At 44.2% G+C, this 24,988-nt stretch overlaps 4 protein-coding genes, 1 long non-coding RNA gene and 1 pseudogene across 8 annotated transcripts; 1 reads left to right on the plus strand and 5 right to left on the minus strand.

Annotated features, from left to right (window-relative positions):
* Window position 1: 1 nt before the first annotated feature.
* LOC135340802 (uncharacterized) lies at window positions 2-21,859 on the minus strand. Of its 4 annotated transcripts, none has more exons than XM_064537195.1 (19): window positions 21,328-21,859; window positions 20,918-21,271; window positions 20,012-20,860; window positions 19,074-19,397; window positions 18,861-19,026; window positions 18,558-18,813; window positions 18,302-18,381; window positions 18,180-18,246; window positions 17,998-18,127; window positions 17,829-17,937; window positions 17,235-17,525; window positions 16,935-17,177; window positions 7,947-8,456; window positions 2,591-2,651; window positions 2,413-2,542; window positions 2,244-2,352; window positions 1,642-1,938; window positions 1,375-1,584; window positions 2-1,325 (listed from the first exon to the last, which is right to left on the minus strand). In XM_064537195.1, the coding sequence occupies exons 1-19, from the start codon at window positions 21,808-21,810 to the stop codon at window positions 100-102; spliced, it is 5,895 nt and encodes a 1,964-aa protein (XP_064393265.1). In that variant the 5' UTR covers window positions 21,811-21,859; the 3' UTR covers window positions 2-99. The 4 variants fall into 4 exon arrangements, with proteins under 4 accessions (XP_064393265.1, XP_064393264.1, XP_064393267.1 ...); XM_064537194.1 differs by having other exon boundaries at window positions 7,947-8,471; XM_064537197.1 differs by lacking the exons at window positions 16,935-17,177; window positions 17,235-17,525; window positions 17,829-17,937; ... (7 more) ...; window positions 20,918-21,271; window positions 21,328-21,859 and adding exons at window positions 8,515-8,769; window positions 8,831-9,157; window positions 9,207-9,315; ... (7 more) ...; window positions 11,742-12,095; window positions 12,145-12,768 and having other exon boundaries at window positions 7,947-8,471.
* On the minus strand, window positions 4,386-5,962 carry LOC135340813 (uncharacterized). Its single transcript, XM_064537215.1, has 3 exons — window positions 5,163-5,962; window positions 4,635-5,106; window positions 4,386-4,528 (listed from the first exon to the last, which is right to left on the minus strand). The coding sequence occupies exons 1-3, from the start codon at window positions 5,625-5,627 to the stop codon at window positions 4,506-4,508; spliced, it is 960 nt and encodes a 319-aa protein (XP_064393285.1). The 5' UTR covers window positions 5,628-5,962; the 3' UTR covers window positions 4,386-4,505.
* On the plus strand, window positions 12,840-13,293 carry LOC135340819 (uncharacterized). The gene is made up of 2 exons (XR_010396444.1): window positions 12,840-12,996; window positions 13,120-13,293. It is a non-coding gene; the product is annotated as an uncharacterized LOC135340819 (long non-coding RNA).
* LOC135341207 (phosphatidylinositol glycan anchor biosynthesis class U protein-like) lies at window positions 13,710-15,192 on the minus strand (annotated as a pseudogene).
* Window positions 21,860-21,882: 23 nt separating the features above from the next.
* Window positions 21,883-24,234, minus strand: LOC135341219 (phosphatidylinositol glycan anchor biosynthesis class U protein-like). The gene is made up of 8 exons (XM_064537732.1): window positions 24,193-24,234; window positions 23,830-24,043; window positions 23,526-23,623; window positions 23,292-23,371; window positions 22,835-22,978; window positions 22,519-22,643; window positions 22,170-22,312; window positions 21,883-22,034 (listed from the first exon to the last, which is right to left on the minus strand). Exons 1-8 carry the CDS (start codon window positions 24,229-24,231, stop codon window positions 21,921-21,923), a joined length of 957 nt encoding a protein of 318 aa, XP_064393802.1. The 5' UTR covers window positions 24,232-24,234; the 3' UTR covers window positions 21,883-21,920.
* Window positions 24,235-24,240: 6 nt separating this feature from the next.
* Window positions 24,241-24,985, minus strand: LOC135340814 (uncharacterized). Its single transcript, XM_064537216.1, has one exon. It carries the CDS (start codon window positions 24,983-24,985, stop codon window positions 24,347-24,349), a length of 639 nt encoding a protein of 212 aa, XP_064393286.1. The 3' UTR covers window positions 24,241-24,346.
* Between the last annotated feature and the right edge of the window lie 3 nt (window positions 24,986-24,988).

A 24,988-nucleotide genomic window follows, 5' to 3' on the forward strand; every position in this document is an offset into this window, starting at 1 on the left:
AGCAGTACAAGTGGTGTCTATCTGACCACAAAGAGATGACATTGTAAGAACATACAACAACAATGCTAAAAAATCAATACACTATGCACAAATCAATAGTTACTGAGACGGCAGCTTATTGAGTTTTTCAAGTACTTGGGTCATTGATAGTCTATTGTCTGGTTGGCTCTCGACGCAAGCTGCTATGATATCGTACACTTGTTCCCACTCACTCTTGATACATAATAGTATTGCTCTTCTGTTCTCAGGGGAAGGCATCTCCTTGGCAACGGCCTCAGCTAGGAGGTAGCCGTAACTGTACACATCAATCTTTGTAGTTTGTTTCGGAAGGGGATCGTCCAGATTAGATGGTGGGAAGGTTTCGGGGGCAGCATACACAATGGCACCAGGAGCTGCTGTCTTGCAGCTTTTAGCCAGATTGGCTGATCCAAAGTCGGATAGTTTTGCCTTCCAAACTCCTGGGTGTATTTGCTGGAGGAGGACGTTGGGAGCACTCACATCACGGTGGATGATGGGCTCTTGATGCTCGTGGAGGTAGTGGAGGGCATAAGCCACCTCTCGAAATATCGATAACAAAGCATCCTTTTGGAAATTGACAATTTTCCTCTTGTAAGCGGATCGGACGTCAGTATCCAAGAGCTCCAGAACAAGCAGAGGTGAGTCAGTACCTCTCTCCACACCAGCGTCCACTACAGCAGCAATCAGTCGCACCAGGTTGGGGTGTTGAACATGAGCCATGATTCGAATCTCTCTCTTGAGCTGATCAATCGTGTTTTCGTGGAGTATTTCTTTGTGTGCACACTTTACTGCTACTTGCTGACCACGGAACAACCCTCGACACACTGATCCCCAAGCACCATGTCCTAGGTTGTCTTGTAACACAACCTCTTGTCTTCGTACATTCCACGAGTCTTGGTCTAGTCGCGGAATTTGAAGTTTAGAAAACTTTGACTGACTTGTTTTGCTTTCTGCCACCTCTAGCCTTCGTTGCAAGTTCTGAGCCTGCTGTTGGAAGTATTGCTTTTGCCTTTCCAGTTGGTGCTTTTCGTTATCTGATTGTTGCTTTTTCCTTTTTTGTTGTTGTATTTGCTCTTCTTTCTCGGCCATTTCTTGAGAGGTGGTACGTTCTCGTTCATTGTATCGTCGTAACAACTGTTGCTTTTCAGCTTCCAATAGTTGGATATGTTGAGACTGCTCGGCCTGATTGGTGTCGATTCTTTGTTGAAGACTTCTGTTTTCTTCTTGACTAGCACTGTTTTCCTGTTTAAGCTCCTCAATGACATCATCTTTGCTCTCCTTCGGCTTGAGCACTGTTGGGACAACACCTACACGTATAGAAAATTATGATTTACTTGGTATAAATTGAACACTTACTTGAACTGTGACAATACTCTTCAGCATCTCCGTACATGGCGACATCAGGCTGAACATAGACACACATGTATATGTTTTGAGTGAACCGTCGGACCAACTTAGGTAGCTCTCTTGGTGGTGTGTTGATCAACCTGTCCTGGTCTCCCTCATACACCCACTCATTCAGCTCACGAGTGCAGTCAGTCACACGTGGAATGTTGTATGTGTCATCTGTACACAAATAATCATTGTACTTTCGGTGGAAGATAATGACATGATCATACTTACAGACTCTGTTGGCCATGCTGTCAAAGAAGAGCCATGTGTTTGTGTTGAGGTCTCTAGTGAAGCAGACGTAGTGACTGGTCTCAATGCAGATCACAGAGAGGAGGTCCAACTTGTACAGCTCATTATTGTTGATCAGTGCAGGCTCTGGCTTGTGCTGTTTTCTCTCATCCTTCTTATGGGCCAGTGGGCAGCAAGTGGTACAGTAATACACATAGCCACTGACATTATGCTCATTCACACACTTGGAACACTTGTATTGGGACAGCTCTCCACAGATCATACAAGGAGGGGTTTTGCCTGGAGAGAAGTCAGGGTTTCATCTAGGATTAAAAGTTTAAGGGGGAAGGTTTACGCACGCCGCAAAATGTTTGGCCACTCCCACATTTGTTGACCACACCCCTATTACATGCTAGTGCATCACAGTAGATCTATAGTTACATATTGCACATCATAGACAGTACTGATGTCATTATTATACAAACATTTTGGGGGGGGGAAGACGAGCATTTTAGGGGGGAAGGTTCACCCCAGCCCTCCCCACTAGATGAAACCCTGGAAGTATGTAGCACAGTGATCGTACGCACACATGATACAATAATTACCTGAGTCTGTGATCTCTGCAATGTTCAGCTTCAAGTCGGGTACAATTTTTTGGTAAATTTTGAACTCCCTTCCAAATTGTGGCACTTGAACGAGAAATTTCGATGGGATCTGCACGAAAGAAATACAATGAAAGGAATACAATCATGTATACAGGCCCAAATCGTTCACCTTGGTAAATGATATATTTTGCTCCTTGAACATCATGGTAATGACTACCCCCACAGTGGGTAGTTTGAGGTTTGGATCTGGCTCCACAAACAGTTCGACAAAGAACTCTTGCTCCACACCAAACGGACGTCTGCATAAATTTAGACGTGCATCAGTGTACATACAATATTAGACATACCTAATGGAGATGAATGGCCTCGTGTGTAGCATGTGTTTGAAGAGCATGTTCAGAAACTCCTCAGGATCTAAGTACACAACGTCAACATTTAGTATGTGACCATCTTTACCCATACTATAATCACCTCTCTCCTTCTCCTTCTTCCCCAGCTCATCCAGCTTGTTTCTCATCTTCATAACGGATTCAAACCTCACCACACCATTCCTATAGTCAAGCAGCACACACACAATCAACAATAATCCCTGTACTTACAGTACTGTATGCATAATTATAGCAAGGGCGTATAAAAGAAGAGAGGGCATGCAACTCCACTATCAGTACACGTAGCTAGCAGAGTTCAAACGTGGGCGGAGGAATGTGTGCATTTGCGTGAAGTGCTAAAAATATAATTTCTATTTTTAGCATTTCATACAAATGCACACATTCCTCTGCCCACGTTTGAACTCTGCTCATATAGGAGTTGCATGCCCTCTCTTCTTTTATACGCCCTTGATTATACCTTGTGGGGTATATATAGACAGATAGCGAGGAAGGGGGGAGAGAGTGTGGTAGATATATGTGTGTATAGCTATAATTACCAGAGAGCTAAAACATGTACAGTTGTATACACAGCTCACTTTCTGAGTGGGTTGACGATTCCCTTCCAGAGCATGTTACTGAAGGCCTGTCTGTTGATGTCAGTAGTGCTGTAACTATCTTCCAGGAACATGTCATCAAAGATATCGCTGAGGGCAAATAATCCAAAGAGAGTGGAGTCCAGGTAGCAGGAGTTCTGGTGACCCTGGATACCCTTCTGATCACCCACGTAGTGGCGTGGGGGTGGCACTGTTGTTTGATCAACGTTCTCTTCGAATGGCACTTGTAGAGCTGTAGTGGAGGCAATAAATAAAGTGATGATATGACAATTAACACACGGTTAATGCCGGCTTGTGCTGAGAATCCATGAGCAGGTGCTGAGTCAGCAAATCTCTGGTCAGATAGGAGACGAGCCACTGGATAGAAGGTTGCCCTGCCATAGCCACATTGGAAGTAACGGACGCCATTCAACTCTCCATCTCCACAACGATCAGCATACTCCTCCTGTACATAGTAACCTAGCTGTTAACAACTTTGCTGTAATTAAAACTCACCAGCTCAATCCCTGCCACTAGCTCCTGTTCGCCAGGGAGGTTCCCAATCCACCTCACAATCCCGTACCAGGGGTTTTGAGAGCCACCGAACTGAACAGCAGAGCTTTTGGAGATGTTCATAGGAGCAACAGGGAGTGGGAGTGGCTGTCTCGAGGGGGCATATCCACGCTGGTCAGGACGGAGTACTGTGACAGGGCAGAAGAATCCTCGGCCGTACTTGCAAGAGAAACACCTCGTCCCCTTCCAGGTACCATCAGTACAGCCATCCATATCCTCCTCCTATACAGGCATAACACATACATGTACAAATATCAAACAACTACAAGTGGCAACTTACCAACTCCAGTCCAACAATCAGTCCACTGACTTGAGGGAAGTTACCCATCCAGCGAATCTCACCGTATCGAGGTGGGTCAGAAAACTCAACTCGAGAGCCAATTACAAACTGATGCTTGGTAGAATCCTGAGATTCAGGAGCAATGACTATCACATCAGGCTGCTTGTTGCCAGCCCCAGGCATGATGTCATAGATGGCTGGCGGACGACTCTCAGAGTGATGGCTGTCGGGTAGATCGACACAGGAGCCAGAAGGGTATACAACTCTAACAACTTTCATTCTCTCATGCAGACGTGCTATTGCCTCTTCTTTTCTCTGCCTCTCTTCAACTCTCCTCTGTTTTCCCTCCATTTCTGTTTGAACCAGTTCCTCGGGAACAACAAGTTTGCCGTGTTTCGAGCTTTCACATCTAAAGTTTGAACTTAATCCAGTCACAGTAATAAGAAAGTCACCTCTTTGGATGGGAATATCCTGCAAAAATAGATTAGGATTATTGTTAAACTCAACAAGTAGCTAGGTATGTATATTAAATAGAACATCTTATGCCTCTCAGAGAGGACCAGCAGCAAGTACTCACTCTCAAGGACATAATAATAGTGGGTCTCACAGCAGACGACGGTACGTACCGTTTCAATTCCGACGGCATTCACTTTACCACCATCAGTATTGGCTATTCCAGTCCACCTCACTGTGCCATGAATGGGGACTTGATCCTTGTTGTGAGTTACCACTCTGTCTCCTTTGTGAAAGCGAAAGCCACTGTTCGTGTGTCCTTGAGTGTGAGTATTTGCTGCTAGTCCTACCTGAGAGGTATTTGCTCTGCCACCTGGCGAATTCTGTGATTTGCCTTCACTATCTGTCTTCAGACCCAATCGAGAGAGCACTTGGTGAGGTAGGGTGGCTTTTGTGGGTTGAGCAGTCGGTCTTCTTGTTGGACGGAAGTTGAGCCTCTCCAGGGATACAAACATCCCACAGTTCTCATCGCAAATGAAAAGTTGACGATCGTGGAAGACGCCATTGGTGGACCCTGACCCTCGATACTTATCCTCCTAAGGAAAGACAAACAGTTCACTATTGGATAATCAGACACCGTTAATAAACGTACCGTGAATTCTATTCCAAACTTAATCCCCGTCTCTCCCGGTAGAGTTCCAATCCACCTCACCACAGCTTGACAACCGGTGTTAGCGATGGCTTCTTTAGTTGGTAATGCAACATACACAGTGTCACCCAGTCTCAAATTTGAGCCCAATTCATGATTGTCACTAATGAACGCATCGTATCGTGCTCCTAACGTTGATATTCCACTGAGCAACTTGAACTCGTAGTTAGTGAGTGGGGCAATGTCACATTCAGAGCAGTACAAGGTGATGTCTTCATTGTACACACTGTAGTTGTGAGCTGGTTTACCATCAGCCCCGGATGTGGTGTCTTTAGGTGGGAGGGCAATAAGAAGAGATCCTCTAAGGACAGATACATTCTTCTTCCTGAATGCCGTAAGTAGGGATCCACTCTTCTCCCCCTGGGCATCCTTCAGCAGGAGAGCTTCTTTGCCAACAGTGCCAGCCATTGAGTATATATAATTATATATATAATTATGTAGAAAACTTGTCTCGCGAGCAGCCGTCTAATGCAGAAGGTTAAGCTCGAGCTCGAGCATGGCTAGCTACGTACGTACATGTAGCTAGCTAGCTAATAGTTATATCCGACTAGAAAAACATTTGCAATGTGAAAAATTGCTAGGATTGGCCAGGGGAACCACAAAAAAGCGTGGGAACAAGAAATCAGACGAGAGCATAACTCCAATCCGTTACAACGTCAATCACATGTATACTGGTAGTTTTCCCATGTTTTCCCAGCCAATATGCCACGCAATTTTTACTGGTGGAGTGATGACCAATCCCTATATATATTTATTATACATATACATTTTAGAATGTGGGACACATAATCATGATGATTTGTGATGAATTGATGTTCCTAATACATGCAGTGTTGAGCACAGGTACACACAGTCCATCCATGCGTAGTAACATGCACGGACCGTACTGGTGACTGCATGGAATGATGTGGTGGATGGAAGCTGATAGGTGGATCTGGAACACAGTCTATTATTTAATATACTATGTATTGTACATGTTCATGACGTTGTAACGGATTGGAGTTATGCTCTCGTCTGATTTCTTGTTCCCACGCTTTTTTGTGGTTCCCCTGGCCAATCCTAGCAATTTTTCACATTGCAAATGTTTTTCTAGTCGGATTCCCTTTCTTTTTCAGTACAGTTTACGTATCATGACATGCATAAGTGGAACGTCAAGAGGCAGTACAAGAAGAGAAGACAGGACTAATCAGATATCTTCTCGAATATCTCTGGACTAATAATTATAGTATAATGAGTAATAATTTATTGCTTGATAATTATGTTGAATTTGCGAATCAGTATTAAATGACAGCCATTTTAAGAGCATGATATCTAGCCAGTGCATATAGCATGCCTGTCAGAGAAAGGGAGCTAGAGCTGAACAGTGTGAAGAAAAGGAACACCTCAGGCTCTGGAAAAGCACTGCTGCACTGATTTTAGGCGCACGGTTTATTAGCCACGCCTATCTATTATTATTGGCCACAACGCAATTGCTGAGTCATTAAAGATGGCGGAATTGTCTAGGTAAGAGAAATAGAGACTGAGAGGTCATCTGCCTCGTGGAAGCAATCGCAAATCTGAAGAAGCGCTTTGTAATCCAGGTTGTAGTCGTTTGGAAACCCTGTGCAGAATGTCCTGGAGATGGCTGTACTTGGAGTAAATGCTGGGCAAGAAACTTACTTACTTACTCACTTACTTACTTAGTCAGTCAGACAAAGAGCGGTGAAACTTCGAAATAGTGCAATTTTTAAAATGAAAATATTCATTCATTAAAATGTTTATGGATTATAAAATGAGAGATACAAAGAGAGAAAAGGCTAAATAAACTATCTGTTCAGCCAGTTTCTTGATGTGGCCTTTCCCTGCAGAGATAGAACAGTTTGAACATGAGTCAAAATAATTGAAATATTGCTAAACACGGGCAAACCCACTGCCAATCCTATGTAAAACCTACTGGTTTTACTAATAATTGCAAATGGAATGGTAATGATCATCAATCTTCATAGTGCATGAAAAAATGTCACAGACAAATCAATTACTGAGATGGTAGCTTATTAAGTTTTTCAAGTACTTGGGTCATTGATAGTCTATTGTCTGGTTGGCTCTCGACGCAGGCTGCTATGATATCGTACACTTGTTCCCACTTACTCTTGATACGTAATAGTATTGCTCTTCTGTTCTCAGGGGAAGGCATCTCCTTGGCAATGGCCTCAGCTAGGAGGTAGCCGTAACTGTACACATCAATCTTTGTAGTTTGTTTCGGAAGGGGATCGTCCAGATTAGATGGTGGGAAGGTTTCGGGGGCAGCATACACAATGGCACCAGGAGCTGCTGTCTTGCAGCTTTTAGCCAGATTGGCTGATCCAAAGTCGGATAGTTTTGCCTTCCAAACTCCTGGGTGTATTTGCTGGAGGAGGACGTTGGGAGCACTCATATCACGGTGGATGATGGGCTCTTGATGCTCGTGGAGGTAGTGGAGGGCATAAGCCACCTCTCGAAATATCGATAGCAAAGCATCCTTTTGGAAATTGACAATTTTCCTTTCGTAAGCGGATCGAAGGTCAGTGTCGAGAAACTCCAGAACAAGCAGAGGTGAGTCAGTACCTCTCTCCACACCAGCGTCCACTACAGCAGCAATCAGTCGCACCAGGTTGGGGTGTTGAACATGAGCCATGATTCGAATCTCTCTTTTGAGCAGATCAATTGTGTGTTTGTGGAGTATTTTTGTGTGTGCACACTTTACTGCTACTTGCTGACCACGAAACAACCCTCGACACACTGATCCCCAAGCACCATGTCCTAGGTTGTCTTGTAACACAACTTCTTGTCTTCGTACATTCCACGAGTCTTGGTCTAGTCGCGGAATTTGGAGTTTAGAAAACTTTGACTGATTTGTTTTGCTTTCTGCCACTTCTAGCCTTCGTTGCAAGTTCTGAGCCTGTTGTTGGTAGCGCTGTGATTGAGCTTCAAGGTGTTGCTTTTGCCTTTCTAGCTGGCGCTTTTTGTTATCTAATTGGTGCTTTTCCATTTTGTGAAGTTGTATTTGCTCTTCTTTCTCGGCCATTTCTTGAGAGGTGGTACGTTCTCGCTCATTGTATCGTTGTAACAACTGTTGCTTTTCAGCTTCAAATAGTTGAGACTGCTCGGCCTGATTGGTTTCGATTCTCTGTTGAAGATTTCTGTTTTCTGCCTGAAGAGAAGTGTTTTCTTGTTTAAGCTCCTCTATGACATCATCTTTGCTCTCCATTGGCTTGGGTACTGTTGGGACAACACCTACATGTATTGATTGTATACTCAGCATGAAATGAACACTTACCTTCACTGACAATAGAGCAAGGCTCTCTGACTGGACTCAGATGATACTCCTCTTCACCATCACTATCTCCATACAATGCGGCATCACGCTGAACATAGACACACATGTAGATGTCTTGAGTGAATCGTCGGACCAACTCTGGTAGCTCTCTTGGTGGTGTACTGAACAGCTTATCCCTGCCTCTGACATCACTGTACACCCACTCATTCAGCTCACGAGTGCAGTCAGTCACACATGGAACGTTGTTCATGTCACCTGTACACATAATAATTATATGTAAACAAGTGAAGACATCTATTAGTGCAGGCTGACTCACATTGCTTGTCTGCCATACTGTCAAAGAAGATCCACTTCTTCTCAAGGTCATCCCTTGGGTCTCTAGTGAAGCAGACGTAGTGACTGGTCTCAATGCAGATCACAGAGAGGAGGTCCAACTGTGCCAGCTCGGGACTATCCGCTGGAGTAGCAGCAACAACAACAGCAGTTAGCCTATGATTAGCTCTGTCCTTGTAAGAGGGGTTGCTATGGTAGAGGTCAGAGCAGCGCTGGCAGTAGTGGGTGAACTGCTGCTGACTGAGAGGACCACAACTCTCACACTTGATAACTGACTCCTCCCCACACGAATGGCAGGGTGGAGCTGGAGCTGTGATGGGAAAATAATTACTGTACAAGATACAAGGACACTCTGAAACCTTTTTTGTCTGTGTCAGTCAACTCTCTGATGTCCAATTTCAGCTCTGGAATAATCCCCCGGTTTGTTCTTTCGAACTGGGGAACTGCAATCAGAAGTTTTGAGGGAACCTGACAAAACAGTGCACATGTAAATTTGAGGGCCCAGTAAGAGTCTACAGTATAGTACTATACCTTTGTGAATGAGATGTACTGCTTTAGGAACATTCTCCTGAGTAGATCTCCCACAGTGGGTAGTCTGAGGTTTGGTTTGGGCTTTGGGAACATTTTTTTTATGAGGTTTTTCATAGTGGGTACTATGGGGTTTGAGTCGTGCTCCACAAACAGTTGGACAAAGAACTCTTGCTCCACACCAAACGGACGTCTGTATAATTATGTATTACGTACTACCCTGAGCATAATTAGACATAATTATACCATAATATAATTATAACGGGAAATATTCACGGGTGCAAATTTTCGCTATTTGGCTCCATAGCCCTCAGCAGAAATTTTCGTGCGTTCTAATATTCCCGGTTCAATGCCAGGAAACCACACCCACCAATAGCTTTGATGCGAAATACCGGTGCATGGAACTTTTTCCCAGTTTTAATTTTCGCGTTAACTGTCAGCCCTCGAAAAATGTGAAATTTTACACCTCACGAAAACTTCCCGCTATGCGGTACCTGATGGAGATGAATGGCCTCGTGTGTAGCATGTGTTTGAAGAGCATGTTCAGAAACTCCTCAGGATCTGTATACAGGGAACATTACAGTCAACGTACACTATAAACTGCCAATACCTTTCTCCTTCTCAGTGATTCCCTCCATCTTCCCGAGTTCATCCAGAGCATTTCTCATCTTCACCACTGACTCAAACCTCACCATACCATTCCTGAAACAGATACATGTTCGTTAGAGATAATATCAAAAATTCCCTCTATTATCTCTATTATATGCCGTATAATAGAGGGAAGTTTTTGTGTGGTGAAAATTTTCGCGTTTTTTGAGGGCAGAGAAAATTAAAATCGGGATAAACTCCCACAACTGGTATTTCACATGCAAAGCTATTGATGGGTGTGGTTTCCTAGCATTGAAACGCGAACATTAGAACCCACGAAAATTTCTGCTGAGGGCTCTGAAGCCAAATAGCGAAAATGTTGCATCCGCGAAAACTTCCCGCTATACGGTACTATAAAATGTGGATACTTTCTGAGAGGATTGACGATTCCCTTCCACAGTAGGTTGGCAACACGTTTCCTGTTCTGGTCAGTAGTGATGGATTGGTCTGCTGCCAGGAACATGGAGTCAAAGACATCACTGAGGGCAAACAGACCAAAGATGGTGGAGTCCAGGTAGCAGGAGTTCTGGTGACCCTGGATACCACGGTACAATCCAATGTACCTCATCATTTGCTCAGTGGGGTCATTAATGAACTGATCTGTTTGCTTCTCCATTGGGATTTGTATAGCTATAGAATACAAAACTCATATACATGTATACACATGAATGCATGGATATATATATAATTATATACCAGACATACAGTTGGATAAAGAAGGCCACACCAGCGTACATGTATGTCTACATGCAGGGTACATGAATGCACGCTCACGATTCTCTATTGATGTGGCAGCATGTCCAGCTTGTAGTCCAAACCTTTCATCAGGACGGAGGTTAGCCAGTGGGAAATATAACCCTTTACCATGAGCACAGGTAAAGTGCTTCTCTCCTGTAGTTTTGAGAGTTCCATCAGTACATCCATCCATGTAGTCCTCCTGTGAGCAAATGAAATTAATTATACAATAGACTCTTTACTCACTAGTTCAATCCCTGCCACCTGACCATCCACTCCAGCTACGCTGCCAGTCCACCTGATCACTCCATAGTGTGGTGGGTCATTGGGGTTTATAGTTGCCACTTGAACAGTTGAACCCACTGCCAGGTTGTAGGGGTTAGAGCTTCCTACCAAGGCATTGTACTCTTGAGGTACTTGTGGTGGAGCGTTTCGATGTTGCACACGATCGTTGATCTTGAAGTGATGAGAAGGGGGCTTATCGACAGGTGTATCAAACGTAGAAGAGTTGGCACCTGGTAGAGTAGACTTCTTTAGCTGCTGACGTGTCGCACCATGGACACTCTTACTCACGCCTTCCTCATGTGCAACAGCTGCTGGGTCTGCATCGGCTTTTTTATTTTTTTCCTCCGCAGTTTTTCTGGTTTCCTCTGCAGCTTTCTTTTTGGCTTCCTTTCTCTTAGCCTCTTCAGCATCCTTCAAAGCCTTTTCCTGCTTTGCCATTAACTGTCTCTTACTCAAGCCCTCCTCTCGTGCAGCAGCTGCTGGGTCTGAAAGGTCAACATCTCTAGCTGGGGGGTTGCTAGTGATGGCCAACTCCTCTCTAAACACAAGGTGCTCAGGGACCACTAAACGTTGACCAGGTGTAGTCTTAAATAAGTGAGTTATTCCAGTTAGTGCTTTAGGGAAGAGATTAGTGACAGCAACCCAATCCTGTGTGAAATAGCCATATTAATGAACGTAATAGTAGACACAGCACTCACTGTTTCAATCCCTATGTGGTTGGTGTCCAGTATTCTAGTCTGTAAATCTCTACCAATCCAGCGAACAGTTCCACCCATGGGTACATTCTTCTTGTTGAAGACCACCACACGATCATTGATCTTGAACATACATGTAGGGGGGTTATCGATAGGTGACCATTGGGTAGAAGAGTTGACCCCTGGTGGAGAAAAGCTCTTTAGCTGCTGACGTGTGACACCATGGGGCACTTGGTGAGGTGGTTTAGCAGCTAGCTTATCCAGAGACACAAAGAGACCACAGTCTTTATCACACTCAAAATATCTGAATCCCGAAACGAAACCATCACTGATGCCTTTCCCAAGGTAACAAGAATCCTGTAAGAATAATAGTTACTCATACATATAATGATAAGTATATTTATACCTTAATCTCCACTCCAAAGTTCCTCCCTGGTAATGACGCTACGGGTCCAACATGTCTCACTACACCAGCAGACCAGGTGGGTGCACTTGGATTATCACCAGGGAGCCTTACATGGACCTGGTCACCTCTCTTCAGCTTGCCACCCCATTCCAGCTTACCATCTTCAGAGAACACAGTGAATCGATCACAAAGGTTCTCAATAGCTTCCAAAAGCTGTAGATCTCTGCCATTCAGTGGAGACACATGATCGAACTCATCGTCTTCACCACCATACAGTGTGACACTGGGGTCTCTTGTGGAGCGAAAGTTGTGAGGTGGTCTTCCATCATCGTGTACTAACCACTCTTGATCTTGTCGGGGAATCTCAGCAAGCAGTTCACCTCGTAACACTCGAACAGGTTTTGGACCTTCTATTAATATGATCTTCCCTGGAGCCTTCTCTCCTTGGACATCCTTCATTAGAATGTACAGGTAGTCCGGTATTCTGGATGCCATAGCATGGACAGTGATATATGGAGGTAGATCTAACATTCACCGGATTTAAGTCAAGACATAAAAAAATTATGTGGTAGATTTCAGGGGCGATCCTAGGATTTAGTCAATGGAGGTGCTCATTGCGTGCGAAGGGCGCAAAATTTAAACCACGCCCACTTCAGGGGTCACTCCCCTTTTGTCGGCAAAGCCCACTGTTTTCTAGATGATGCACAGTACTGTATATACAACAGGTTAATAATTGTTTTGTGCTTGCCACCTAGTAAAGCCACTACTCCTCACACACACGCAAGTCAAGAAGGTTTATGACCAGAAGCTCAATTCGCCTGGGATGGCAAACTCTAGCCAACTCTTCTTAAGGTATGTCAAATGTCAATGTAATCATGTCTACTCTAGTCTCTGTGTATATGTAGAAGTGTAAGTGATGATAAACGTTTGTTCCTTTGCTTGATCTGACGACAGTCTTGATTCTTTTCTTTTCAGGCCACTAAAAGATTGATCAGCTTACCAGGAGGTGACAGGCAGCGTACAAAGTATGACCACCAGTACCTTGATGTTGAGGAAAAGAGACTTTGTAGTTTACATTGCAAACATTGATTATTATTAATTTATTGTACATACATGTAGGCTTAATTATATAATTATACTATACATTCATGTACCTCATGTACCTGGATCTAAGAACCTTGTTGTGCTGCATGTTGTGAAGCAAGCTCAAGTGTTCTATGTGTTTGATACAGCAAACCACTTCCTGCTGCCTAGCCTTATTATTGAGCCCCTCCCCACTCTTTACTATGGATATGCCAGTAAATGATTGAAGAAAAGTAAGTTTTTTAGGCCAGCTTAGCTAGCTAGCTAGATTAAAGTTATTGTAACTATCACTATTAAGCTGTAGATAGCTGCAGTAAGTGTAGCTTCCTTCTAGCCAGCCAGTGATGGTTGAACTATCTACTTGAGCTTCTCTGAGTCTGGATAGGGTGCTGGAGCACCAGAGTCTGGATGGGGGTGCTGGAGCACCCTAAGCACCACCCTGTGTACGCCCCTGTAGATAACCCAAACCTCACCTAATAATATTTGTGACTGCAAAACAACAGAAATTACACAAAATCAGGATATTCATGAATTTCTATCTAGCTCTCAATAAATTATAGTTTCAGTTTGACTGGTTTGCCCAGTTGGTCCAGTTTTGCATTGGTAGACCGTGTTTGAGGTCGTACTGGTGGACTAGATCACATCAGCCACTAGGAAGATCTGCAGTGGAGAGGAGAGAAGAGGGAGGATAAACAAAACGCTAATCAATGCCACTGGATCAATATGCATTGTGTAGTGCGAGTGTTATGTTTGTTAAACTGAATGCAATAGCACTAAAACAATAATTACACGCTAACCATGGGGTTCATAATGTACTCCTGTTACTGACCTGAGCTAGTGAGTAGGTGAGAGTCATGGCAAAGAAGAAGTTAGCGTTAGCACTGCCTGCATGGATCCAGAGGTACCAGAGGACAGGACAGAGGAGAGAGGAGCCCAGGAACACGACCACCACCACCACCAGAGTGTAGCGCAGGTCTGCACACAGAGGAGGGGATACAATACAAATATTCTGCTCATAGTGTTATTTCGGTAGGTGGCAGGAATAAAGTGTATCCAAATAGGGTATTTCGGTAATTTGAAAATGGGAAGAATGAAGTTTTAGTATTCATTCCCACACACAGATAATATTATAGCCTAAAACACAAGTCAGACAACAAATTTATTTGACTTGTACATGTATGTATATTCTATCCCGATGCACTCACATCTGAATGTGTGTGTCCAGAGTGGCAGGAGTGCTAGTGGGACGGTGAGGTCACCCAGACACGGGTAGGACTTGAACAAGGTCGTCACAGAGAGGAGAATATACGTCAGAAACACTGGGTGGTCACTGGAGGAACAAGGGGGGGGGGTTGAGTATCATTATTATTATCAAAAAGAAAGTAATTATAGAAGCAGAAATGGTCAAAAAATGATTTAGGTATACACAGCCAATATATATTACATGTAACTTGACATTCTTTCTGTAACCCATAAAATCCTAATTCTTCAAGATATGGAGCTGCAATTAAAAAACCAGCTCCTTAGGCCACACAAACTTAATGACTTGTTTCTCAGGCCCTCGCGCTTCGATTTTTTGCCCCCTCATGGATCCTTTTATTTACTCTGCTTACTGGTAATGATCGCCATGTTTAAAATTATCATCTCATCAGATCACATGATGGCTCCTCGTGCCTGCTTGATTAACATGTATATGTATTTGTATGTATGCATGTGTATTGTTCCTAAAGATGGTATTTTGTGTACTTTACCTGACATTTAAGGAGGTGTGGCAAATTAAAGGTATGGCCGGAAGTTTTGCCCCAAAAAAAAAAAAGCCTCATCCCCTCTTTGATTTTTAGTAAATATGCCTGAGAAACAAGTGATGGTATTTAAGGGGGCACGATTTTGAGGCGAGCTCAACAATTGTTGGTGAGTACTGACCCACCTCTCAGTTTGGTGGATAGAGCTGCAGTGACTGAGAGGTTAGTGAGGGTGATGGTGGAGAAGCCAGCACAGGTGACTATGGAGTAGGGGTTCAGTAGGTACACCAGAGCAGAGGAGGAACCAAACACCCTCAAAAAATTTAACATCAGGATGATCTACGGAGACGAGACATCTGCAGTAGAGCACAGTATTTAATATGGTCTTTTCTTGAGATCACACTTTAGGTGGAGAACCGACGACTTTCCCTTCTTTAGCTTTGTGGATACAGAATTGGATGAGCTGCTTTTCAGAGCAATGATATTAAAGGAGTTCACATGGATTTGCTTTCAGAGCCTTCGACATCTTCCAATAGAATTATCACCTCTTTTCAGCCATCATTATTTGCAATGAAAACAGACTTTCTGTACAGTACAGTTAGCTAGTGCATGGAATGGTAATGATCATCATAACAATTTATACTAGATATAATTATCATGTACAGTAAAAAGCACACACAAAATATCATCAGAATTAGCAGTCTTGATAACAATAAAATGCACAACAAAAACTATAAACTATAGCTATAAAGCAATAGTTACTGAGACGGCAGTTTATTGAGTTTTTCAAGTACTTGGGTCATTGATAGTCTATTGTCTGGTTGGCTCTCGACGCAAGCTGCTATGATATCGTACACTTGGTCCCACTCGCTCTTGATACGTAATAGTATTGCTCTTCTGTTCTCAGGGGAAGGCATCTCCTTGGCAATGGCCTCAGCTAGGAGGTAGCCGTAACTGTACACATCAATCTTTGTAGTTTGTTTCGGAAGGGGATCGTCCAGATTAGATGGTGGGAAGGTTTCGGGGGCAGCATATACAATGGCACCAGGAGCTGCTGTCTTGCAGCTTTTAGCCAGATTGGCTGATCCAAAGTCGGATAGTTTTGCCTTCCAAACTCTTGGGTGTATTTGCTGGAGGAGGACGTTGGGAGCACTCACATCACGGTGGATGATGGGCTCTTGATGCTCGTGGAGGTAGTGGAGGGCATAAGCCACCTCTCGAAATATCGATAACAAAGCATCCTTTTGGAAATTGACAATTTTCCTCTTATAAGCGGATCGGACGTCAGTATCCAAGAGCTCCAGAACAAGCAGAGGTGAGTCAGTACCTCTCTCCACACCAGCGTCCACTACAGCAGCAATCAGTCGCACCAGGTTGGGGTGTTGAACATGAGCCATGATTCGAATCTCTCTCTTGAGCTGATCAATCGTGTTTTTGTGGAGTATTTCTTTGTGTGCATACTTTACTGCTACTTGCTGACCACGGAACAACCCTCGACACACTGATCCCCAAGCACCATGTCCTAGGTTGTCTTGTAACACAACTTCTTGTCTTCGTACATTCCACGAGTCTTGGTCTAGTCGCGGAATTTGGAGCTTAGAAAACTTTGACTGACTTGTTTTGATTTCTGCCACCTCGAGCCTTCGTTGCATGTCATGAGCCTGCTGTTGAAAGTATTGCTTTTGCCTTTCCAGTTGGTGCTTTTCCATTTTGTGATGTTGTATTTGCTCTTCTTTTTCTTGAGAAGTGGTACGTTCTCGCTCATTGTATCGTTGCAGCTCAGCTTCCAATAGTTTAGATTGTTCAGCCTGATTAGTTTCGATTCTCTGTTGAAGATTTCTGTTTTCTTGTTTAAGCTCCTCAATGACATCATCCTTGTTCTCCTTCAGCTTGGGTACTGTTGGGACAACACCTACATGTAAAAAAAAGAATGTATATTATACTCAGCATAAGTTGAACACTTACCTTCACTAACAATGGAGTAAGGCTCTCTGACTGGACTCAGATAATCCTCCTCGTCACCATCTCCATACATAGCAACATCAGGCTGAACATAGACACACATGTAGGTATCTTGAGTGAATCGTCGGACCAACTCTGGTAGCTCTCTTGGTGGTGTATTGATCAACCTGTCCTGGTCTCCCTCATACACCCACTCATTCAGCTCACGAGTGCAGTCAGTCACACGTGGAATGTTGTATGTGTCAACTGTACACAAAGGATCATTGTACTTTCAGTGGAAGATAATGACATGATCATACTTACAGACTCTGTTGGCCATGCTGTCAAAGAAGAGCCATGTGTTTGTGTGAAGGTCTCTAGTGAAGCAGACGTAGTGACTGGTCTCAATGCAGATCACAGAGAGGAGGTCCAACTTGTAGATATCATTATTGCTGTTCAATGCAGGCTCTGGCTTGTGCTGTTTTCTCTTATCCTTCTTGTGGGCCAGTGGACAGCAAGTGACACAGTAATACACATAGCTACTGGCAGCATCCTCATTCACACACTCGGAACACTTGTATTGAGACGGCTCTCCACAGAACATACAAGTTTTACCTGGAGAGAAGTCAGGGTTTCATCTAGGATTAAAAGTTTGAGGGGGAAGGTTTACGCAGGCCGCAAAATGTTTGGCCACTCCCACATTTGTTGACCACACCCCTATTACATGCTAGTGCATCCTAGTTACATATTGCACATCATAGACAGTACTAATGTGATGATGTCATTATTATACAAACATTTTTGTGGGGAAGACGAGCATTTTAGGGGGGAAGGTTCACCCCAGCCCCCCCCCCCACTAGATGAAACCCTGGAAGTATGTAGCACAGTAATCGTACGCACACATGATACAATACTTACCTGAGTCTGTGATCTCTGCAATTTTCAGCTTCAAATCAGGCACAATTTTTGGGTAAGTTTTGAACTCCCTTCCAAATCGTGGCACTTGAACGAGAAATTTCGATGGGATCTGCACGAAGGAAATACAATGAAAGGAATACAATCATGTATACAGGCCCAAATGGTTCACCTTGGTAAATGAGATATTTTGCTCCTTGAACATCATGGTAATGAGCATCCCTACAGTGGGTAGTCTGAGGTTAGGATCTGGCTCCACAAACAGTTGGACAAAGAACTCTTGCTCCACACCAAACGGACGTCTGTAGATGTGTATCATAATAATTATTACAGTACACACAATATTAGACATACCTGATGGAGATGAATGGCCTTGCGTGTAGTACGTGCTTAAACAGCATGTTCAGAAACTCCTCAGGATCTAAGTATACAACGTCAACATTTAGTATGTGACCATCTTAACCCATACTAATTACCTTTCTCCTTCTCAATCTTCCCCAGCTCATCCATCTTGTTTCTCATCTTCATAACTGATTCAAACCTCACCACACCATTCCTATAGTCAAGCAGCACACACACAATCAACAATAATCCCTGTACTGTACTGTATGCATAATTATACTTTGTGGGGTAGACAGACCGTGAGGAAAGGGGGGAGAGAGTGTGGTAGATACATGTGTGTATAGCTATTACAAAAGAGCTAAGACATGTACAGCTGTATACACAGCTCACTTTCTGAGAGGGTTGACGATTCCCTTCCAGAGCATGTTACTGATGGCCTGTCTGTTGATGTCAGTAGTACTAGTGCTGTAACTATCTTCCAGGAACATGTCATCAAAGATATTGCTGAGGGCAAATAATCCAAAGAGAGTGGAGTCCAGGTAGCAAGAGTTCTGGTTTCCCTGGATACCCTTCTGATCACCCACGTAGTGGCGTGGGGATGGCACTGTTGTTTGATCAACGTTCTCTTCGAATGGCACTTGTAGAGCTGTAGTGGAGGCAATAAATAAAGTGATGATATGACAATTAACACACGGTTAATGCCAGCTTGTGCTGGGAATCCATGAGCAGGTGCTGAGTCAGCATATCTCTGGTCAGATAGGAGACGAGCCACTGGATAGAAGGTTGCTTTGCCATAACCACATTGGAAGTAACGGACACCATTCAACTCTCCATCTCCACAACGATCAGCATACTCCTCCTGTGCATAGTAACTTGTTAACAATTCTTGCTGTAATTAAAACTCACCAGCTCAATCCCTGCCAGTAGCTCCTGATCGCCAGGGAGGTTCCCAATCCACCTCACAATTCCGTACCAGGGGTTTTGAGAGCAACCGAACTGAACAGCAGAGCCCATGGAGACGTCCACAGGAGCAGCAGGGCGTGGTAATGGTGGTAGCTGTCTCGGCTCCCTCTGGATTGGAGGAGTATTGCCAGCAAATTGTGAGGGGGCAGATCCACGCTGGTCAGGATGAAGTGCTGTGACAGGGCAGAATAATCCTTGGCCGTACTTGCAAAAAAACAACCTTATCCCCTGCCAGGTACCATCAGTACAGCCCTCCATATCCTCCTCCTATACAGGCATAACACATACCGTACTCTACCAAGATTACGCCCACCCTAATTGCATGCTACAAAGCAGCTACAGGTGGGATGGGCTTAATTTCGAAAACAGTAGTTTTGTCTCAAAATTAAGCCCACCCAGGTGTTTGCCTCGAAATTTAAGCCCACTCATTAAGAAACTATTCTTTTCTGTCTGCATCTGAGGCCTACTAGCTCTTGAAATACATCAACATACAACAACGGTAATGCATGGGTAAAGTAGCTAGGTATAGATTCTGCATCAGAAGGTTGTTCCTTGTCACTGTCAGAGTCTTCAACAGGGATTCAGAGAAGATTGTCCTCGTCTCTTATACTTGCAAATAGGATCTAGCTATATCTAGCTATATTCAGAGCTATAATATCAGCGTACTACATGCAAGCGCACTACATGCACAATAAACTGCTAAACCTTTTCTTGACAAACTTGCTCACTGACAAATGCATCACTTCCTGGTGGGCGTATTCTCGAGGCAAATTAGTCTGTGCAGGAACTTTCACTCAAAAGTGGGGGTGGGCGTATTTTCGGACGTGGGCGTAATCTCGGTAGAGTACGGTACATGCAAACAACTACAAGTGTCAACTTACCAACTCCAGTCCAGCAATCAGTCCATTGACTTGAGGGAAGTTGCCCATCCAGCGAATCTCACCGTATCGAGGTGGGTCAGAAAACTCAACTCGAGAGCCCACAACAAACTGATGCTTGGTAGCTATGGCTACCACAGTAGACTGCTTGTTGCCAGCCCCAGGCATGTTGTCATAGTTGAGTGGTGGATGATCCTCAGAGTGATGGCTGTCAGATGGATCGACATAAACTCCAGGAGGGGGATAAGTTTGTGATGGGTAATCTCCAGCTCTCCCTTGTTGCTGATGGGCCCTCTCATGATCGACTGAATTTGCAGTAGCTCCTTCATTCTGACTGTGACATGGTATGGTCTCATACGTGGGATCACTTCCAGGATGCCATGAATGTTGTTTCTGAATTAGATTTTCTCTTCCTTGTTCATATTGATTAGCGAGGTCTTGCTCTTTCTTTTTTGCTTCTTCAAAAAGTTTCATTGCCTCTTGCTGAGTGGCGCTCTCATCAAGTGCAAGTGCACCCTTTACTTCTCTGAGTTCTGGATTTGAAGTATTTCCTCTTTTCTCATTTCTAGCAGCAGCTTCTTTTCTGGCCTCCTCTATCTTAGCCTCTTTAGCAGCCTTTAAAACTTTTTCCTGCTCTGCCAAAAACTGTCGCTCAGTCATGCCCTCCTCACGTGCAGCAGCTGCTGGGTCTGAAAGGTCGACAGCTCGAGCTGGGGGTGTGCGAGTGTTGGTCAACTCTTCTTTGAACACAAAGTCCTCAGGGACCACTAAATAGTGACCAGGTGCAGCCTTAAATAAGTGAGTTATTCCCGTTAGTGCTTTAGGGAAAAGATTAGTGGCAACAGTCCAATCCTGTGTGAAACAGCCATTATTATAATGTACGGAACACTAAACATAGCATGCACTCACTGTTTCAATCCCTATGTGGTTGGTGTCCAGTGTTCTAGTCTGTACATCTCTACCAGTCCAGCGAACAGTTCCATGCATGGCTACATTCTTCCTGTTGTAGACCACCACACGATCGTTGATCTTGAACATACATGTAGGGGGCTTATCGATAGGTGACCCGTGGGTAGAAGAGTTGACCCCTGATGAAGAAGAGCTCTTTAGCTGCTGACGTGTGGAGCCATGGGGCACTTGGTGAGGTGGTTTAGCAGCAAGCTTATCCAGAGACACAAAGAGACCACAGTCTTGATCACAGTCAAAATATCTGTATCCCCCAAAGAAACCATTACTGATGCCTTTTCCAAGGTAACGAGAATCCTATATACAGATGAGATCTGTAACGTAAGGAGAGCATAACATAACTATGCACTCACTGTAATCTCCACTCCAAAGTTCCTCCCTGGTAATGATTCCACAGGTCCAGCATGTCTCACTACACCATCAGACCAGGTAGGTGCACTTGTTTTATCACCAGGGAGCCTCACATATACCTGGTCACCTCTCTTCAGTCTGCTGCCCCATTCCAGCTTACTGTCCTCAGAGAACACAGCAAATCGATCACAAGGCTTCTCAATAGCTCCCAAAAGCTGTAGATCTCTGCTATTCAGTGGAAACACATAGTAATCGTCCTGACCACCATACAGTGTGACACTGGGGTCTTTTGTGGAGCAAAAGTTGTGAGGAGGTCTTCCATCATTGCGCTGTACCAACTCTCTATGGTGAATTTGAGTAAGCAGTTCACCTTGTAACACTTGAACAGGTTTTGAACCTGCTAGGACAGACATGATCTTCCCTGGAGCCTTCTCTCCATACACATCCTTCATTAGAATGTACAGGTAGTTTGCCCTTTTGGCCATGATCTGCTTTCTCTGAACCAACTCTGATGTGGTAATTACTAGAGCCTCACCCACTTTTATGACCCATAAAAATCACAGATTGTGGATATTCATGAATTTCTAGCTAACTCTCAATATAGTTTCAGTTTGACTGGTTTGCCCAGTTGGTCCAGTCTTGGTAGACCGTGTTTGAGGTCGTACTGGTGGACCAGGAACGAGTAGATCACATCAGCCACCAGGAAGATCTGCAGGGGAGGGGAGAGAGGGAGGATAAACAAAATGCTAATCACGAAATTATATGCCACTGGAATAACTTTTTAATAAAACAATAATTATACGCTAACCATGCACGGGGTTCATAATGTACTCCTGTTACTGACCTGAGCTAGTGAGTAGGTGAGAGTCATGGCAAAGAAGAAGTTAGCGTTAGCACTGCCTGCATGGATCCAGAGGTGCCAGAGGACAGGACAGAGGAGAGAGGAGGCCAGGAACATGACCACCACCACCAGAGTGTAGCGCAGGTCTGCACACAGGGGGGGGGGTATGAATGCAGATATTCCGATAAGAAAGATGTACTCCACACTGACATTAAGAATACTAAATACTTTTTGGCATTTTGAAAATAGGAAGAACGAAGTTTTAGTGTTCACTCTCACACACAGTTACAGATACGTACACCATTGAGGCTTGTACATGCATCGTATGTGTATTCTATCCCGATGCACTCACATCTGAATGTGTGTGTCCAGAGTGGCAGGAGTGCTAGTGGGATGGTGAGGTCACCCAGACACGGGTAGGACTTGAACAAGGTCGTCACAGAGAGGAGAATGTACGTCAGAAACACTGGGTGGTCACTGGAGGGACGAGGGGGGGGGAGGGGTTGAGTGAGGAAGTTTAGTATAGCAGAAATAGTCAAGAATTGATTTAGGTACAACAAACTATAGGCCAAACTTCACATGTTTCTAGTAACCCATATCGTAATTCTTGTTTCTATGATCTAAGATATGGAGCTGCAATTAAAAACCAGCTCCTTCTGTTCTCTCACCTGAAGCGTATGGTGAGAGGGATGACGTAGATGAAGGCATTCATCTGGAACACACAGAGGAAGAATATTCTGAAGTGCTCAAACGTCTCAGTAAAGAAGTACCAGAACAGGCCGAGGTTGGGAGTCTGGTCCGGGACAGAGAGCCTGTGAGGGTGTGTGGGGTGTGAGTGGTGTGAGTGGGAAGTGTGAGGGTGTGGGGTGTGGGTGTGAGGTGTGAGGGAAATATGAGGAATAAGAGGCGTACACACAAATAATATATTATAGGGAAGATATTTGTTCTATTCGTGTGGCTGCAATGAGGCTACAGGTATGAACTGGTAAAGAGAGCTTGTATTAACGTGCCCTCGTTGAGCTATTAGTACCAGAGCGTCTCCCTCTAAAGGTGAAGACTTGGACCACTATCTAATCACAACATGAAATGTGGTGCATAATGTATCCTGACAATGAATACACTGACAAGGCTGACCCCCCTAGCAACACTGCACTCCAGCACACCACCAAACACAACTGTTTACCAGCTCCAAACACACACCCATCCTGTAAACAATTCGTATTCGATATAGGTATACGTAGTACTGTCAAGAGGATTACCATGATTGTCTAATACACACTTTAAGTACATTCATCAGTGTACACAACACACCAATCATCATTACAGTACAATACAGCTTTTAAGACAGTACCCCCTCACCCTGTAGGACATGATCATGAATGGGAAGATGAGGACTGCAGGATAGAGTGAGAGGTAGGCAGCCACACACAGGCACAGGGAGGACACCACCTCGTGACCTGTGCATGCGTGGGTGGAGGGAGGAGGTTCATTCTGTTCATATAAGGTGCGTATAATACACACACCAATTTGTGTAACAATATCAGAATAGTACAAAAGAATTTCCTTTCAGTTTGTGGGCTAAGCATTATTACTAAACAAACCATCTTGGGTTTCCTGGTATTTAAGGGGATAAGATTTTGGGGCGAGCTAAGTACTGACCCACCTCTCAGTTTGGTGGATAGAGCTGCAGTGACTGAGAGGTTAGTGAGGGTGATGGTGGAGAAGCCAGCACAGGTGACTATGGAGTAGGGGTTCAGTAGGTACCTGCACACCAGGAGGGACCAAACACCTTCAAAACATTTAACATCAGGATGATCTACCGGAGACAAGACATCTTCTGCCTTGCAGTGCAGTAGATCTACTGAGTAGATTTTGATCTAGATCGAGCACAGTATTTAATTAATATGGTCTTTTCTAGAGATGATACTTAATTAAGGTACGTGGAGAGGACGACTTTCCCTTCTTTGTGGATACAGAATTGGATGAGCTGCTTTCCTTCAAGAGCAATGATATTAAAGGAGCTCACCTCGATTCGCTCTGAAAGCCTTCGACATCTTAATTCCATATTCGCAAGTGGAATGGTAATGATCATCATAACAATAATTAATTTATACAACAACACAAAATCACACAAATATCAGATCTAGCACTCTTGGTAACATGTAAATATCCATCAATAATTACTGAGACGGTAGCTTATTGAGTTTTTCAAGTACTTGGGTCATTGATAGTCTATTGTCTGGTTGGCTCTCGACGCAAGCTGCTATGATATCGTACACTTGTTCCCACTTACTCTTGATACGTAATAGTATTGCTCTTCTGTTCTCAGGGGAAGGCATCTCCTTGGCAATGGCCTCAGCTAGGAGGTAGCCGTAACTGTACACATCAATTTTTGTAGTTTGTTTCGGAAGGGGATCGTCCAGATTAGATGGTGGGAAGGTTTCGGGGGCAGCATACACAATGGCACCAGGAGCTGCTGTCTTGCAGCTTTTAGCCAGATTGGCTGATCCAAAGTCGGATAGTTTTGCCTTCCAAACTCCTGGGTGTATTTGCTGGAGGAGGACGTTGGGAGCACTCACATCACGGTGGATGATGGGCTCTTGATGCTCGTGGAGGTAGTGAAGGGCATAAGCCACCTCTCGAAATATCGATAACAAAGCATCCTTTTGGAAATCGACAATTTTTCTTTTGTAAGCGGATCGGACGTCAGTATCCAAGAGCTCCAAAACAAGCAGAGGTGAGTCAGTACCTCTCTCCACACCAGCGTCCACTACAGCAGCAATCAGTCGCACCAGGTTGGGGTGTTGAACATGAGCCATGAT

The sequence above is a fragment of the Halichondria panicea genome, chromosome 9 (assembly GCF_963675165.1).
Source record: "Halichondria panicea chromosome 9, odHalPani1.1, whole genome shotgun sequence".
NCBI lineage: Eukaryota > Metazoa > Porifera > Demospongiae > Suberitida > Halichondriidae > Halichondria > Halichondria panicea.

Excerpts from the sequence above, each read along its gene's own strand:
- LOC135340813 (XM_064537215.1), bottom strand. The coding sequence starts at position 5,627 with ATGGCTGGCACTGTTGGCAAAGAAGCTCTCCTGCTGAAGGATGCCCAG. Across the intron at positions 5,107-5,162 it reads AGTTTGGAATAGAATTCACG|GAGGATAAGTATCGAGGGTC; the intron begins GTACGTTTATTA and ends GTCTTTCCTTAG. Across the intron at positions 4,529-4,634 it reads CTATTATTATGTCCTTGAGA|GATATTCCCATCCAAAGAGG; the intron begins GTGAGTACTTGC and ends CTATTTTTGCAG.
- LOC135340814 (XM_064537216.1), bottom strand. The coding sequence starts at position 24,985 with ATGGCTCATGTTCAACACCCCAACCTGGTGCGACTGATTGCTGCTGTA.
- LOC135340802 (XM_064537194.1), bottom strand. The coding sequence starts at position 21,810 with ATGGCCAAAAGGGCAAACTACCTGTACATTCTAATGAAGGATGTGTAT. Across the intron at positions 19,398-20,011 it reads TGATTGCTGGACTGGAGTTG|GAGGAGGATATGGAGGGCTG; the intron begins GTAAGTTGACAC and ends ATGCCTGTATAG. Across the intron at positions 18,814-18,860 it reads AGCACAAGCTGGCATTAACC|CTCTACAAGTGCCATTCGAA; the intron begins GTGTGTTAATTG and ends CCTCCACTACAG.
- LOC135341219 (XM_064537732.1), bottom strand. The coding sequence starts at position 24,231 with ATGGAATTAAGATGTCGAAGGCTTTCAGAGCGAATCGAG. Across the intron at positions 23,624-23,829 it reads TCTATCCACCAAACTGAGAG|GTCACGAGGTGGTGTCCTCC; the intron begins GTGGGTCAGTAC and ends ACGCATGCACAG. Across the intron at positions 23,372-23,525 it reads TCATGATCATGTCCTACAGG|GATGGGTGTGTGTTTGGAGC; the intron begins GTGAGGGGGTAC and ends AATTGTTTACAG.